The sequence below is a fragment of the Nomascus leucogenys genome, chromosome 21, assembly GCF_006542625.1.
Source record: "Nomascus leucogenys isolate Asia chromosome 21, Asia_NLE_v1, whole genome shotgun sequence".
NCBI classification, from domain to species: Eukaryota; Metazoa; Chordata; class Mammalia; order Primates; family Hylobatidae; genus Nomascus; species Nomascus leucogenys.
In genome coordinates this window covers 60,509,170-60,524,976 of record NC_044401.1, presented here as the reverse complement: position 1 = coordinate 60,524,976, position 15,807 = coordinate 60,509,170, and the positions used below count along the sequence as shown (strand labels likewise).

General features: G+C 43.1%; 1 protein-coding gene across 8 annotated transcripts in view; it reads left to right on the top strand.

The window, feature by feature from the left end:
• ITPR1 (inositol 1,4,5-trisphosphate receptor type 1) overlaps nucleotides 1-15,807 on the top strand; it is a 359,375-nt gene that overhangs the window by 184,363 nt on the left and 159,205 nt on the right. For 4 of the 8 annotated variants that reach the window (XM_030802235.1, XM_030802233.1, XM_030802232.1 and 1 more), the window contains 10 exons: nucleotides 468-609; nucleotides 1,330-1,483; nucleotides 2,831-3,018; nucleotides 6,753-6,891; nucleotides 7,564-7,618; nucleotides 9,639-9,804; nucleotides 9,881-10,051; nucleotides 10,530-10,595; nucleotides 11,318-11,455; nucleotides 14,727-14,852. In XM_030802235.1, the coding sequence (XP_030658095.1) occupies nucleotides 468-609; nucleotides 1,330-1,483; nucleotides 2,831-3,018; nucleotides 6,753-6,891; nucleotides 7,564-7,618; nucleotides 9,639-9,804; nucleotides 9,881-10,051; nucleotides 10,530-10,595; nucleotides 11,318-11,455; nucleotides 14,727-14,852 (1,345 nt within the window). Of the gene's footprint in view, nucleotides 1-467; nucleotides 610-1,329; nucleotides 1,511-2,830; nucleotides 3,019-6,752; nucleotides 6,892-7,563; nucleotides 7,619-9,638; nucleotides 9,805-9,880; nucleotides 10,052-10,529; nucleotides 10,596-11,317; nucleotides 11,456-14,726; nucleotides 14,853-15,807 lie in introns of all 8 variants that reach the window. The other 4 variants (XM_030802234.1, XM_030802228.1, XM_030802231.1 and 1 more) reach the window with 1 other exon arrangement.

Here is a 15,807-nt window from a genome sequence, read left to right as displayed (position 1 = left end):
ACCACGCCCGGCTAATTTTTTGTATTTTTAGTAGAGACGGGGTTTCACCATGTTAGCTAGGATGGTATCGATCTCCTGACCTTGTGAGCTGCCCTCCTCGGCCTCCCAAAGTGCTGGGATTACAGGCGTGAGCTACCGCGCCCGGCCCCAATTATATTTTTTATATCTCATTTATCTCCTCTTTCATGCTACAAATATTTAAGTGTGTACTATGTGCCAAGCTCAAGAAATATATCAGTGAACAAACTAGAAAGCAATCTCTGTGCTAGTTGGTGGAAGACAGACAATAGGCAAGATAAACGACTCAAATATATAGTTGGTGATATGTGCTAAGGAGGGAAAAAATGAAGTAGGGTCAAGGGATACCAAGTGTTAGGGGATGTTGACTTTTGAAGCTGAGTGACCCAGGAAGACCTCTCTTGGAATAACTTGAAATTTTGTTTCCTTTCTTTCTCCTTTCTTTTCAGCTATGATAGTAGTGGAGCTTCCAAAGATGAAATTAAGGAGAGATTTGCTCAGACCATGGAGTTTGTGGAGGAGTATTTAAGAGATGTGGTTTGTCAGAGGTTCCCTTTCTCTGATAAGGAGAAAAATAAGCTTACGTTTGAGGTAACTCATGATGAAATGATCTATGTGTATTGTCTGCCTCTCAGTGGTCATTTTTCTGTGGGGCAAATAGAATATATTTGAGTAGGTTGTGATTTTGGTCATGATGCTCTGGTTTTGTAATGGAAAGGAATTCAGCTTGGTTTTGTTCCAGGATAAAATAAAATGGGTATCAGTCACATGGCTTAATAGTAGTTATGTTCTTAAAAGAAATATACAAGGTGACTTGAACCACATAAAATGATAGAACATCACTTTGTATTAAAACTGACAAGAGAGAAACACTGTGCTTGTGATCTGCCATAGATTAATCGTTTGCAGAACATAAATCCTTGTTACTTCTGAGTTAACAACATTTCTGAGACTGCTTTTGCCTTTTAAGAGCTGTATTTCTGAGGATTGCAGAGTGTTATTATCTGTGTCCTTGTTGGGAATAACTCTGCTTGCCTGGTGTTAATATTCTCCTTGGGAAGCTGTGTAGAGAAAATGATGAGGTCTTTCTTTTTTAATTAGTCATTAGAGCAGATCAGTAGCTTTGCACTTCTTATTTTTCCTCCTTATGAACAAAATGAAATCTTATCAGAAAGTACAAGGAAAATACATGCCTTCTCTTACCATAAGGAAGGTCCAAGTCTGTCATTTCTAAACTGGTCAACATCAAATGGAATTGAAAGGGATGCAGTTTATGTAATACCATCTTCTTCTTTTATTTTAATACAATAGGTTGTAAATTTAGCTAGGAATCTCATATACTTTGGTTTCTACAACTTTTCTGACCTTCTACGATTAACTAAGATCCTTCTGGCCATATTGGACTGTGTGCATGTGACGACAATCTTCCCCATTAGCAAGATGGCGAAAGGAGAAGAGAATAAAGGTAACAATGATGTGGAGAAGCTGAAGAGTGAGTATCTGAGGGTGCCCATACATCTGAGAGATGCCCTCCCAGCCTTTCCTGTTATGCTCATGTCATACCCTACGTGTGATGCCACGTTCTTTCTTTGTTCATTCCTTCCCAACTTTTCATCGTGAACATTTTCAAATACTGTGTAAAGAAAAGCTGAAAGAACAGTACGATGGAGTCCCATGCACCCATGACTTTGAGTCAACAATTATTCACATTTTGCTGTCTTTCATTTGTATTTATGTGTGAGTCGTGTGTACATTTTATTGAACAATTTGAAAGTTACTTAACCCTTTGAATGTTTATATAACAAATACATGTCCTATCATTGTTCTTGACATTCGTGAGTCCTTTGATCATAATATTTGTTTAGGATGTAAGAAAATCCAGGCATCTATCTTGGTAGCTATTTCCACTTTGTGAGTTGGACAATCTGCCTTTGCGTGTTTATTTCTTCCTTGTTTTAGGGTCAGAGTAGGCAGATATTGGTATATGTATCAATTGTTGTTAACTGTTCTTCTGCAGCTAGAACAGAAAAAAATACATTGACTTCTTTTTATTTGTTAGGTCTTGTGCTAAGTCATGTTGCATTATACCATTTAGTTCTTTTGTTGAGCTCCTTTATTTCCATTTTGTAGATGAGGAGACTGAGCCGTAGAGGTAATATGATGCACCTAAGGTCAGGTAGCATCAGGATTTGTGCCTTGTTAACTTTATATACCTAGTTCTGTGCTCATAACAAGCACATAGTTGATGATCAATAAAATTTGGGCAGGGCATGGTGATTCATACCTGTAATACTAGCATTTTGGGAGGCTGAAGCAGGAGGATTGCTTGAGGCCAGGAGTTTGAGACCAGTCTGGGAAATATAGAGAGAACCTATCTCTACCAAAAAAAAAAAAAAATTAGCTGGGTGTGGTGATGCATGCCTGTAGTCCTAGCTACTTGAGACGTTGAGGCAGGAAGATTGCTTGAGCCCAGAAGTTTGAGGCTGCAGGGAACCATCATTGTGTCACGACACTCCAGCCTAGGTGACAGAGTAAGATCCTGTCTCCAAAGAAAATTTTAAAAAATAAAATTTGATGGGCAAGTTAGTGCACAGAAATGCTCCTCTGGAGATTTTGAAGCCCATGATCTTTCTATTGCTCTCAGAAGCCCAGATTTTTGATGTGCATTTACCTTTCCAGGTTTCCGGGGTCCTGAGATGTTGGAATAGGGATATATTAAATAATTTGTCTCAAAGAGCCCCTGCCCCTTGACAGATGCCTCTGAGCATTCTCTAGAGACATTGTGACCGTGGTCTGTCCTGGCCTTTCCTAGGCAGTAACGTAATGAGATCTATTCATGGCGTGGGAGAGCTGATGACCCAGGTTGTGCTCCGGGGAGGAGGCTTTTTGCCCATGACTCCCATGGCTGCTGCCCCTGAAGGCAATGTGAAGCAGGCAGAGCCTGAGAAGGAGGACATCATGGTCATGGACACCAAGCTGAAGATCATTGAGATACTCCAGGTATCCAAGAGCTGGAGCTGGGGCAGGGAGGGTGTGTCACAGGGGCACCATTCAGATCCAGTCCCTCTGTTCTGATGGAGCCCAAGGCTTTCTGGGAAGAAAATGGGGGCAAATTCTTAGCTCATCCCTCTGTGTCATTTATGAGCTGGCTCCTCTTAATCCCCTTACTGCTGTTTCCTACCCTCCCAACATGGCCTTGTCCCTCCAGCCATGTCAAGACTTGCCATTGTTATCTTAGCTTTCCACGATCATTGGCCTGCATGCCAACCCTCTGCCTAGAATTCACTTACCTGTGTGTCTCCATGTAGCTGCATCTCTGCTTATTGATCATAACCAGGTTCAGGGTTCCATCAATGTTGCAAAGCCTTCCTCCCTTCTTCCTGTTTTCATTCAATCAACAAATATTTATTGAGACCAACTCTGTGCCAGGTCCCCTTAAGCACTGGGGGGGTCCAGCAATGAAAAAAATAGATGAAATTCCTGCTTCTCTAGAACTTACATTTTGATAGACGGCATGGGCATGTATTAAGAATAAGTGCTAAGAGATGTTAAAAAGTAAAGGAAGGTCAGGATGATTTGGAGACACTGAGGACAGGGGGCCGGGAATATTATGTTTGATGAGGTTATCAGAGAAGGCCTCTCCCGTATGGTGACGTGATTACACACCTGAATGAAGGGAGGAGATAGCCATGCAGATATCTTGGGAAAGGGTATCTGAGGCAGAGGGAACAGCAAATGCAAAGACCCCATCGTGAGGAGGGCATATTTGGGAACAGGTGGGGTTCAAGAGGGAATGGGAAAAGATCAAGTCGGGGAGTAAATATATACAACTCCTTGGACAGATTGCCTGTAAAGATGCACAGAGAAGTGGGGATATGGGCAGAGAGCGATTGTTGGTAACAAGGTTTGTTTTTGTTGTAATATTTTTTAAGTGGGTAGATTATAACAAGCTTGTATGGTGAATAGGAATGATCATGTATACAGGGAGAACTTGTTGCTGTTTGGGGAGAGAATAATTGTAAGAGCAAAGTCCTTCTGTAGGCAAGCGGGGGTGGAATCTAGTATATAGGAAAGGCTTGGTTGTAGGCATGAAACCCTCCCAAGCCTCTCTACAGCTTTGAACCTCACCCGACAACCTGCGCTTCCCTCTTTCTGTGCCATGTGGGTAACTTTTATTCATCAACAAAATCATCTGCTCCTTAATGGAAAGAATCATGCTAGCACCTTCTTTTTTTATCCCATGCTGCCTGATCTCAACCCCAACAGATGTAGTAGAAATTTATAAATGTTTAAGATCTGGGGATTTTATTTTTTAGTCTGAAATCACCCTTTACCAGTGCTTTGAAAGCATTAATGGGTTGTCTCAAAGTCATGTAATTAGGACAATAAAGACCACTTAAGTAAAGGAGAAACCTTATTGAATTTATGCCTGACCAACAGTAGAGAAAGATTCCTTTTTTAAAACTTTATTTTTTAATAAATTCTATTTTCAATTTTTTTTGTCAAGGTAAAATATACATACAGAATTTGCAGGCCATGGCCCATGTGATCCAAAGTGGTGTCTTGGACGTTTATCAGAAACGACACAGTGCAAAACTTGGTCACATCTTGAGGGCCACTCACTGTGGTGTGGTGACCTAAGAAGGATTGGTCGATTGAGTCATTCTTTCCATGGGTACTTATTGACTCCCTAACATGTGCACTGTGAGGAATGCAAAAATGATTTGAACAGGGGCTCCATCCACAAGGGGTTTATAGTCTGATGGGAGAATAAGGTATGATGAAGCTGTGTGGATGTGAAATAAAACCACCAGAAAGTTCTCCTGAGACGGGGTCCTGGGGTGAGGGTCATGTGACTCCACGTGGTAAAGATCAGAGAAGGGTTGATGGAGGAGGTAGGGTTTCATCTGAGCCTTTAAGGTGGATGGGCCTTGTACATGGAGAAACAAGGGCCCATTGTCAGGTGGATGGAGCAGCCTGAAGCCGAGTACCATGGGACGCAGGTCAGTGGGCAGTTCTCCCTGAGCAGGGACACAGAGTGTGCTGAGAGGAAGTTGTCAGAAGTGAGGTTGGAAAGGAGGACCAAGCCACACTCCACAGAGCTTTGAGTGTCTAAAGTGCTTAGGCTTATTCTCTGTTGAGCCTTTGAAAGTCTTCAAGCAGGAGGTTAACATAAGAACAAGTGGTTAGGAGGCTGATTTGGTAAATTTGGTTCTGTAAATGGAGCAGGCAGGAGATAATGAGGCCTTGAGCAGGGAGAAACAGCAGTAGGGGAGAACTCTGTGAGAAGCAATAGATGGAGAACCACCAGGACTTAGTCTCTGATTAGACGTGTGTCCAGGAAGGAGGCGCTGATGATCAGGCAACTGACTGAGGTTGAGGAAACCCAGGCAGAAAGTAGATGAAGGCAAGACTGACAGTGTTAGTGTGTTAGGGCTCTCCAGAGAAACAGAACCAATAGGATACATATAGATAAGAGGGGGTTTATTATGGGAATTGGCCTCATGCAGTTGTGGAAGCCGAGAAGTCCCCCTGTCTGCCACAGCAAGCTGTGTCCCGGGAAAGCCAGTGGTGTGATTCAGCCTGAGTCCCAAGGCTGAGAACCAGGGGAGCTGAATGTGTAACTCTCAGTCTGCGGCCAAAGGCCCGAGAACCTGGAGCTCTGATGGGCAGGAGAAGATGAGTGTCCCAGCTCCAGAACAGGTGGATTTGGTCTTCCTCCACCTGTTTGCTCCATCGAGGCCCTCCGTGGATTGGATGGTGCCCACTCACACTGGGTGAGAGTGGATCTTCTTTACTCTGCTCACTGATTCAAATGCCAGTCCATTCTGGAAACCACCTCATAGATGTACCCGGAAATAAAGTTGTACAAGCTATCTAGGTGTCCTTGAACCCAGTCAAGTTGGTATATAAAATTAATCATCACGGTTACTTTTGTACAACACTGAATTTGAGGCCCTGGGAAGATAGCAAATGGGATGTGCAACAGTCAGTAGGACACATACACTGAGTGCATGGAGGCAGGCCAGAGATCTATCTCCCTCTAGAAGAGGTGATGGCCCTTGGACTGGGAAAAGTTGCTGGGAGGGCTAAGCAGAGACAAGGGGAGAATGGAAGGAAGAATGTGAGTGAGATCCCTACATGATGTCAGCTGCTCAATCTTTCTTTTTGGTTCTAGCAGCAATCCTGGGAAAAGTGACCCTGTGTTGGAATAGAGGGTGAGGGAATACAGGAGGCAAAAGAAGAGGGTGCCCAAGGGTTTGTACCCAAACCAGGGGAAACAACCAGAAACAGGAAATAGGAACCAAGCTAATTTTCCATAGTAAAAACAAATTTTTGTTGTTAATTCTCTTAAATCCAAAGCAGGCAACTTCACTCTTCTCAGTGTTAGGCCCAGAGTTGGCATTCAATACTTACTGAAATGGAGTCTTGTTTTATAGACTCCATTCATGGAGCCAGGAGTGAGTGATTTAGTGTTCCAGTTGTTAAATTAATTGCCAGGATGCTGAAGTTTACACTAGAGGCTAAGGTGCTATGGGCAGACTTCATATGCCCCATGGAAGTCTGCTGTTGTTAAAATGACTGTTGAAATCTAAGCCAAATACTTGGCTCACTTAGTGCTTAAGGTAATTGATGCAGCTGATACCAGGCCCCGCCAGTGTGTAGTGGCTTGGCAGAGTCAAGGTGGTATGTTAATGTAACCAATCTGTTTCCATTTCCACTTGAATCTTTAGTTTATTTTGAATGTGAGGTTGGATTATAGGATCTCCTGCCTTCTGTGTATATTTAAGCGAGAGTTTGATGAAAGCAATTCCCAGACTTCAGAAACATCCTCCGGAAACAGCAGCCAAGAAGGGCCAAGTAATGTACCAGGTTAGTGATTCAGAATGGAATTTCAGCCATAGAATGGGACCTGGCTCTAAGGAAAACGGGGAGAGCAAACAGTATCTTCTAGAAAAAGGGTAAAAATGGTTTTGAGGATTATTGTGCCAGGGCATTATCCTGGCACTTACTCTTTTTGAGCAAGGGAATAATTGATAGAGCCCAGATTCCCTCTGGGTTGGATCTTGTTTCCTTCCATCTTGGATTGTCTTAGTCATAAGACAGTTGAGGTTTCCAGCATTGTGGTTACCCACCTCCCCCACAAAAATACCAAAATAAAAACAGTAACAAATAACTCTCCAGGAGACTTCTTGTCCACTAGCAGCTTTTACTCATATCGAAAGTTTTTCCCTGCCCAGGAACTAATGGTGAAGGGAGAGGGTAGGAGTAGAAATAATCCCATCTACCGAGCCCAAGCTTCCATGAGTGAGATCGTCGCTGTCCTTTACCAGGGGACCATGCAGTGAGGGAGGAAGGGGCAGGAATGTGGAATATGTGGGTAATGTCATCTGGGTTAGTCACTCTGCATAGCTTTGCAATATAATGTTCTGGGAGATTTGGGGTTAACTCAACAGCTTTACCCTGCAAAACTTATGGATGAGTTCACCAGCAGCATGTTTGCAGACCTTCCTGCATCTGAAGTGATATGTTCTAACTTTTCAGGTGCTCTTGACTTTGAACACATTGAAGAACAAGCAGAAGGCATCTTTGGAGGAAGGAAAGTATATTTTCAGTTACTGTTTTGTAGGTGGTTCTGCAATTGGGAAGGCTGCTCTTCCAGCGCTCTCAGAGGCCTTCCCTTTATTATGTTAGTAAATATTTAGTCTCCGGGCTTAGGTTGTTTTGGTGCTGTCTTTGGAACTGTTACTACTCAAGTCAGAGTTAACTTGGTTGGCTTGATTGGGAGGAGAGAGAGAGAGTGAGAGAGAGAGAGAGAGAGAGAGAGAGAGTGTGTGTGTGTGTGTGTGTGTGTGTGTGTGTGTGTGTGTCCCACCTAGGACAGAAAGGATTTAGGGAGATTTCTCAAAATACCTACCTTACAAGATTATTTTTACATAGTGAGGAAATGCAATCAAAAGAAAGAATAGAAAGAGAGAGGGGCTCAAAACAGAGTGAAGTTAGTAAGATCATGTCCTGCTGCTGCTGCTGGGCTGCAGTTTTATCCCTGAGCTCCTTATAGGCTATGCAACAAAGAAAGCAGAATCTATTCTTTCATGGTTCCTAATATTAATGTACAAACCCCTTTAAAAACCGCACTGGTCAATTTTGACTTAAGACATTATAATTATGGAACTCTTATACCTCCAAGTGTAAAATTTGGTATAAACATCATGTGCACGTAGTTCTTATAATTAGCACACTTGGTTTGATTATTGCTTTATAACATATTACTCCAAAAAACTTAAGTATTCAAACAACCACGATTTTATTAATACCTCTCACAGCCCTGTGGCTTGATTAAGCAGGATAGTTCTTCTGCTGGTGGTCACTGTTGGGTCTGTCATACTGTAGTGAGGTGGCAACTGGGGCTGGCACCTCCAAGTTGCATTAGTCACATTTCTGGCGCTATAGCGGAGATGCCTGCAAGGCCAGGACTTCTTTCTCTCTCTGTCCATGTGGATAGCTTGGGCTTCTTTACAACATGGTGGCTGACTCAAAGAGCAAATATTCTAAGAGGGCAAGCCTACAGTATGCCAGTGCTAACTGGGCCTCTGCTTGCATTGCATCTCCTAATATCTTATTGTTCAAGCAAATCTCATGGCCAAGCTCATTGTCCATGTCCCCTCATTGGGAGGGGACTACCTAAGGGTTTGAATACTCTGTTGGGGCCCACCAGTGTTAATAGTCTACCTCAGTGCTTGATATAAAACCTGTGAAATTTGAATTAGCGACATTATGTACTATGTACTATGATGGAAGATGTTTTTCTGAAACTTAAACAAGGTATTGTGAGTTTAGCATAATACAGGTTCCATGTGCTGTGTGATCACTCAGCTCTCCCGCCATTTTCTTCGTATTGAACAGCATTGAAACCTTCACACCTTTTTGGGATACATAGCATGAATACAGTATTTATAAGTCCTCTCTGTGCTTTTCTTACTAGCCAGCAACCATGAAGGTTCCACCATTTGTCATTCATTTGACTCTAAACCCAATATAGGTGCAGGCCCAGTAATTGACTGGCAGTGCTCAGTTATGGAGTAGTCTGCCCTTTGATCTAGGATATGCTTATTAATATTTAAATATAGTCAGGCATGGTGGTGCATACCTATAGTCCCAGCTACTCAGCATGCTAAGGCAGGAGGATCATTTGAGCATAGGAGTTTGAATTCAGCTTGGGCAACATAGCAAGACCTCATCTCTAAAAACTAAATACATAAACTAATAACTTAGGAGAAACACATCCTCTTGCGGTTCCCGGACCACAGATGAAGCCCAGCAGAAGAACACCCTATGTAGAGAATCTATTGCTAGTCTTGTCACTTTGGGAGGGAAGTGACTTTGGCTTAAAATTTGACTTAACTTTTAATATGACATCTTACTCGTTCCCTCACCTCACAATATAGTTGAAGATGAAGCAAGGCTGTATTGTTAAAGGAGCTAATGAAAAGTGAAATTGCGTGTCTGGAGATCATAGTGCTAGAAATGTCACTAGATTAGGTGCATCTGGGCCCAAGGTGCGTGAGAGGAGGCATTTGTGATTCATTTGGCCTTTCCCCCACCTTGTGCTCCTTTAGTGAGGAGAACACCCCACTGGACTTGGATGATCACGGCGGCAGAACCTTTCTCCGTGTCTTGCTCCACCTGACGATGCATGACTACCCACCCCTGGTGTCAGGGGCCCTGCAGCTCCTCTTCCGTCACTTCAGCCAGAGGCAGGAGGTGCTCCAGGCCTTCAAACAGGTAGCTCAGGTCACGCACGTGTGTATTGTCTGTCCAAGAAGCTGTTGTGTGCACCTAACGGATTGCGTTCATTAAGGTTCAACTGCTGGTTACCAGCCAAGATGTGGACAACTACAAACAGATCAAACAAGACTTGGATCAACTGAGGTCCATCGTGGAAAAGTCAGAGCTTTGGGTGTACAAAGGGCAGGGCCCCGATGAGACCATGGATGGTGCATCTGGAGAAAATGAACATAAGAAAACGGAGGTGAGTGAAACACAAGTTCCACTGCCAAAGTAGATGGATGGGCTTCTCGAAACTAGTGAGCATCCTCTTCTGGTTTTAGGTATAAATGTGATAGGATTTATTTTCAAGAGATCTGCTTGTTAAGTCACTAAGATCACAGCTGTTTGCCTAGGAAATAAGCTACGAATCAAAGTTTAGCTATGTCTCCTGTGCAGCCTTGGACCGTGTAGAAGAGACTTTGATGTTGAGTGAATTAGCACCAAGTTTCCCCTACAGACCCACTTGAGAATCGACCTGTTCTCTAGCCATGGCCCAGCCCACTATCCTCTCCCAGGGAAACCCATAGCAAGTAGGTAGATGACTGGGGCATAAGCCCAGCATGACTATTGGAAAATAGTATAGAACTCCCTTTCTTTCATAAAGATCGATGCTAACTGTAACAAACTGACAGTAGCCCAAGAGTTGTACAGATCACGCTTGTGTTCACTTTGGTTTCTAGGAGGGAAATAACAAGTCACAAAAGCATGAAAGCACCAGCAGCTACAACTACAGAGTTGTCAAAGAGGTAAGCTCCTTCCTCACCACCATTTTTCCCTTCTTTATGAATTCTCTAAGGAGCTTTAGTTTGTGATAGTCAAATTGAAGGCACACACATTTGAGCTTTTTTCTTCATGTGGTTTAACAGGGAGAAAGTAGAGCTCAGAGGTTAAGCTCATGGGTTTTGGCATCAGATCTGGGCTCCACACCCAGCTCTTCTACTTATTATTTGTGTCCTCAGCTTCCTCACCTTTTATAGGTGCAACCTTTTATAGGCACCACATATTTCTGAAGCTTTACAATTGAAGGAAGGAGTAATTGAGAAAACTGTCAGGGAGTCATCTAAGTGCCTGGCACACAGTGTCCCCACTGAGAGCTGTAGTTCTTTAGAAACCTTTGCATATGCTGGTTCAAAGTTGGGAGGCTGGGAGCTTTGTGTGTTTTACCCCAGAACAAACTCTTCCCAGGGTCTTGGCGTTGATGCCAGGTCATTCCATTTTAAGCGATGTCTCTGAAACTGTCCCACTTGTTGTTGAAGCCATAATCCCCTGCGTATTCTGGAAGACGTGCCCTTAGTCTTATGGATTTGGCTTGATGGAATCAACAGAAATGCCACATACTGAAGGAATTTCATTTTACGTTTTTAATGCATTATAATCCCCTTTGCCTCCCTGCCCACCACCACCCTCTGCAATCTTTTTCCAGCTATAGTTCCTAGTTTTCTGAGACTGATTTCTTTCTTTCTACTAGATTTTGATTCGGCTTAGCAAACTCTGTGTTCAAGAGAGTGCCTCAGTGAGAAAGAGCAGGAAGCAGCAACAGCGTCTGCTCCGGAACATGGGTGCGCACGCCGTGGTTCTGGAGTTGCTGCAGATTCCCTACGAGAAGGTGAGCGGGGCCTCATGCACAGCAGCTGCTCTCAGGATGGGGCGGATATCTGGGTTCCCCCAAACCCTTCACATCTGGATATTGTTAGTGAAGAAATGCATCCAGTGTGACTATTGTGACTACAAAGCAATTTCAGGTATTTATATGAAACAGAGCATCTGAAAAATAAAGTAAAATCACCCATGAATAATCCTCATCCCGTTTTAAGTTTATGTAAAGAAAGAGAGTCCATTTATTCTCCATACTCCCAAGCCACGTTGGATAGAGACACCTCGGTCTGTGTCAGAGCTTAGAGCTGTATCTACCCATGGGTTGGTGTGTTTCAATTTCATTTGCAATGTGACTCAAGCAATTTAAGCATCACCAGCTATTAAGTGCATGTGGGAACATGGGATGTGCCTGCTTTTGAGGTCCTCACTAAGATGCTGACATCTGCTTAAGTATTTGGATTTATCAGGTGGTGCTTTGATCTAGGTCTTCTTTTCTGTTGCTGGAAGTTGTACTTTGCCTCTGATTTTTCACATTAGCGTTTGTCATTGATATGTATTTGATTTAGGGAGGCAGGAGCAGGCTGACAGTGTTTTGCATGCATGTAGGCTGACAAGACACTTATGAAATCATTCAAGCCTACAAGACCCACTGGGGTATTTGTGTTGCGCCTACTTGACAGATGAGGAGACTGAGGCTTGGGGAGGTTTAGAGGTGAAGGGCTCAGACTCAGGTCTCTTGAGTTGACTATTAACTGCTAGAGATACTGATTTGCTAGAGAAGAGTCACCTGATGAAGGCTCATTTCTAGGTGCTTGCAGGGTGCCAGGCGCTATGCTGAGGCCTTTATACACGTTATTAGCTCATGCCATCCTCAAGACACATGGATGAGATGGGTGGTGCTATCTTTAGCCCCATTTTAGATGAGAGAGCTGCAGCTGGAGAGGTTCAGTAAGTTGCATGGATGGCACAGCTATGTAGAGTGAAGCTGGCTCCACTTCACTGTGGATCTGGGGCTTGCTGCCTTCCCTATGCCTGTCGCCTTCTACTCCAGGAAATTTCCTGCAAAAGGATCCTCCTCCTCAGTCATGGGGACCATATGAATCGGGCAGGTCAGGCCTTTCAGTAGCTATAAATAAAGTCCAAGCTTAATCCCTGTCGTAGGTATAATACGTAGCTAACTTGTAGTTGATACAGGTGTGCGTATCATCGAAACTTTGCCTGTCATTTAGACTAGAACCAACAAGCTGATCTACTTCCTTGTGTGTAAGGAATGTGAGGGGATCATTTGCTGACCATAGTGTTGTCTCATAATATCATCAGTTTCCCTAATGAGAGTTATGCCTTCGTAGAGCAGGCTTAATCTACAGGTAACCAGATGTGGTTGGAATTGGTGACTCAAAGGCAGAATATCATGTGTGTGTATATCCGTGTGTGTGCATGTGCACGCTTTTGTTTGCTTTTGGATGGGCACAGACTTCCAAAGAACGGTGGAGGAATCCCCCACAGGTAATCTCTTGTGACTTGATGTCTTTGGGGCTTGCTTGCCTTGGAAAAATCCACTTCACACCACAAAGGTTCTTCACTTAGCTTGTGCACCAGCAGATTCCTTTTATACAGAAGGACTGGAGGCGTGTGGAACTATTTAAGGTTACTGCTGTCAACCAGCAGTGGCTGTCTGTCCCAAACCCTCTGATTTCTTAGAGCTAGAAGGTTCACCACTCCTCCTGTTAATAAGGGACAAATGTAATCCCCGTTCTGTTGTCCTGGGACTTGCTATTAGTGTCCTTGTAAATTCTCCTCTGTTTTGGTTTGATTGTCAAAGCTGGGAGCTCACCTTCCTCCCGCGACTCTGTTTTGTCACAGAGTTATTTTTCTAGACCGGGGTTAGCAAACTACAGGCATGCCCTGAATCTAATCCACCACCTGTTTTGAACAGCATATCAGCTAAGAATGGTTATTACATTTTAAAATAGTCACATAAGTACCTACATAATGTCCTTGATATTCCCTCTCTACCCACAAAGCCCGAAGTATGTGCTGCATTGCCCTGAAAGAAAAAGTTTGCTGACCTCAGTCTCGCCCGGAACCAATAGCTAGCATTTACAGAGTAATCACTGTCTAAGCACTTCATGTGACTTTTCTCATTTAATCTTCGTAACAACCATATGAAGTGTGCACTTTTGTTATCTCCTTTTCATGGAGGAGTAAACAGCAACACTGACAGGCTAAGAAATGTGCTCCAGGTCACACAGCCAGGAAGTTGGAGGTCTGGGATAAGAGGAACACAGTCAGGTTTGGGGACCTGCATTCCAACCTGCTATCCTCTCTTGCCCCTGAAATGAGGCTGTGAAGACTTATGAAGACTATTGTGGGCTCTAAGAATATGAAGGATGATTTTCAGTTTAGAAATTCTTGTTCTGTTTTTACTCTCTTAAATGTTTGCTTGTTTAGAATTGGGCAAAATGGCCATGGGTTTTATAGAATTGGCCTGTTACGGAGTATTTAACTCTAAAATACTGAGTTTATGCTATTAATGTATGAATCACATAATCCAACCATGTGAAATGCCAGGGAGGGTATTATCCCCATTTTGCCGATGGGAAAACTAAGTCTAAGGTTAAAAATTGTACTAGAGATGATAAAGGAGTTATGGCAGGCACAGTTGCTCTAATGTATAATCTAAGGAGATTTCCACTTTGCCATGTGAGCTGATGGCAAAAGTTAATGTCTAATAGGTTGGACAACATAAAAAGGTGACCCACGAGGGAAAATGACCACTCAGCATCAGTGAGGAAGTCAGCCCGTTCTGTTGTCAGTCCCTGTTTTTGTTTATTTTTAAAATTTTTATTATTTTTATTTTTTGTTAGAGATAGGGGTCTCACTCTGTTAGCCAGGCTCTTCTCAAACTTCAGCCCTCAAGTGATCCACCCAAAGGGGTGGGATTACGGGTATGAGCCACTGTGCCCAGCCCGTCCCTGTCCTTAGAAGTAGGGGGTTCAGAAGTTTCAGTCCTTGCTAGATAATGGACTCGTGGATGCCTTCTATTAGCCTTCACTCTGCAGGGCTCCCTCCCACCCAAATAAGATCTTCACTTTCATCAGTGAGCACAGACAAGTTACTGGCTTCTTTTCAGCGTCAGCAGTGCAGCCCCTCAATATTTACCCACAACAGGTCCCCAGCAAACACCTTCTGACTCCCACGTTAGCAGGAGGTGTTGGGTATAGGAGAAGCTGGTCTCCTGGCCCAGCAATCAGTGCTTTCATCTGTCTCCTCCCACACAGGCCGAAGATACCAAGATGCAAGAGATAATGAGGCTGGCTCATGAATTTTTGCAGAATTTCTGCGCAGGCAACCAGCAGAATCAAGCTTTGCTACATAAACACATAAACCTGTTTCTCAACCCAGGGGTAAGACTTAAGGCCAGTCTGCAAATTTGTAGAGGGAGGAGGGCAGGGAAGAGGGAGGAGGGCAGGGAAGAGGGAGGAGGAACAGCTTGTTCTTTGGCTGTTGTGGCTTCTGGGGCTTGTTATAATGCAACATTCATTCCAAAGGGGAATATTTTCATCACTTATCAGGAGGACATAAATACTCATCTTTTGGGGATGGGAAGGCAGGAGTTGGGGAGGGGAAAAGGAGGAAAGTGAGATGGATAAAGTAAGATACGTGTCTATAATTTCCTAGTCAAGTCCTTCATTGTATCAAACTTCAGCAATACAGAAGTGCTAAATCTCTCTCCTGCCACATCCTCCTGAGGTCATGCATAAAGTTTGCTGTGGTTATATATACATATATAATATTTCCATATCAAATGTATCTATAATACATCTTAGTTCGTTAAATGTATTTCTAAAAGTATATTAAATGTATTGTAGGTTTTGTAAAGAAAAATGATGTCACACTCTACACATTGTCTTATGTTCTGCTTTTTTCACTTAACACATTATGGCTGCCTTTGCAAATCAGAGAGATATAAATTTTTATCATTCTTTTCATGGCTAAATGACATTCCATAGAATGGCTGTAACTTTAAAAAAAATTCTCATATTAATGGACAGTTAGGCAATGTCTGATTTTTAGCTTTGTAAACAATACTGCAAAGGACATCTTTGTGCATGTGCACACTCACTTACTCAGTAGTACTGCTAATACTTCCCAGAAAAAGGATTGCTGGATTGTAGGATAATACAGGTTGAGCATCCCAGATCTGAAAATCTGAAATCTGAAATGCTCCAAAATTCAAAACTTTTGAGTGCCAGTATGATACTTGAAGGAAACACTCATTGGAGCATTTCAGATTTTAGACGTTTGGATTTAGGATGCTCAACCAGGAGACTATAATGCAAATATTCCCAAATCCAAAAT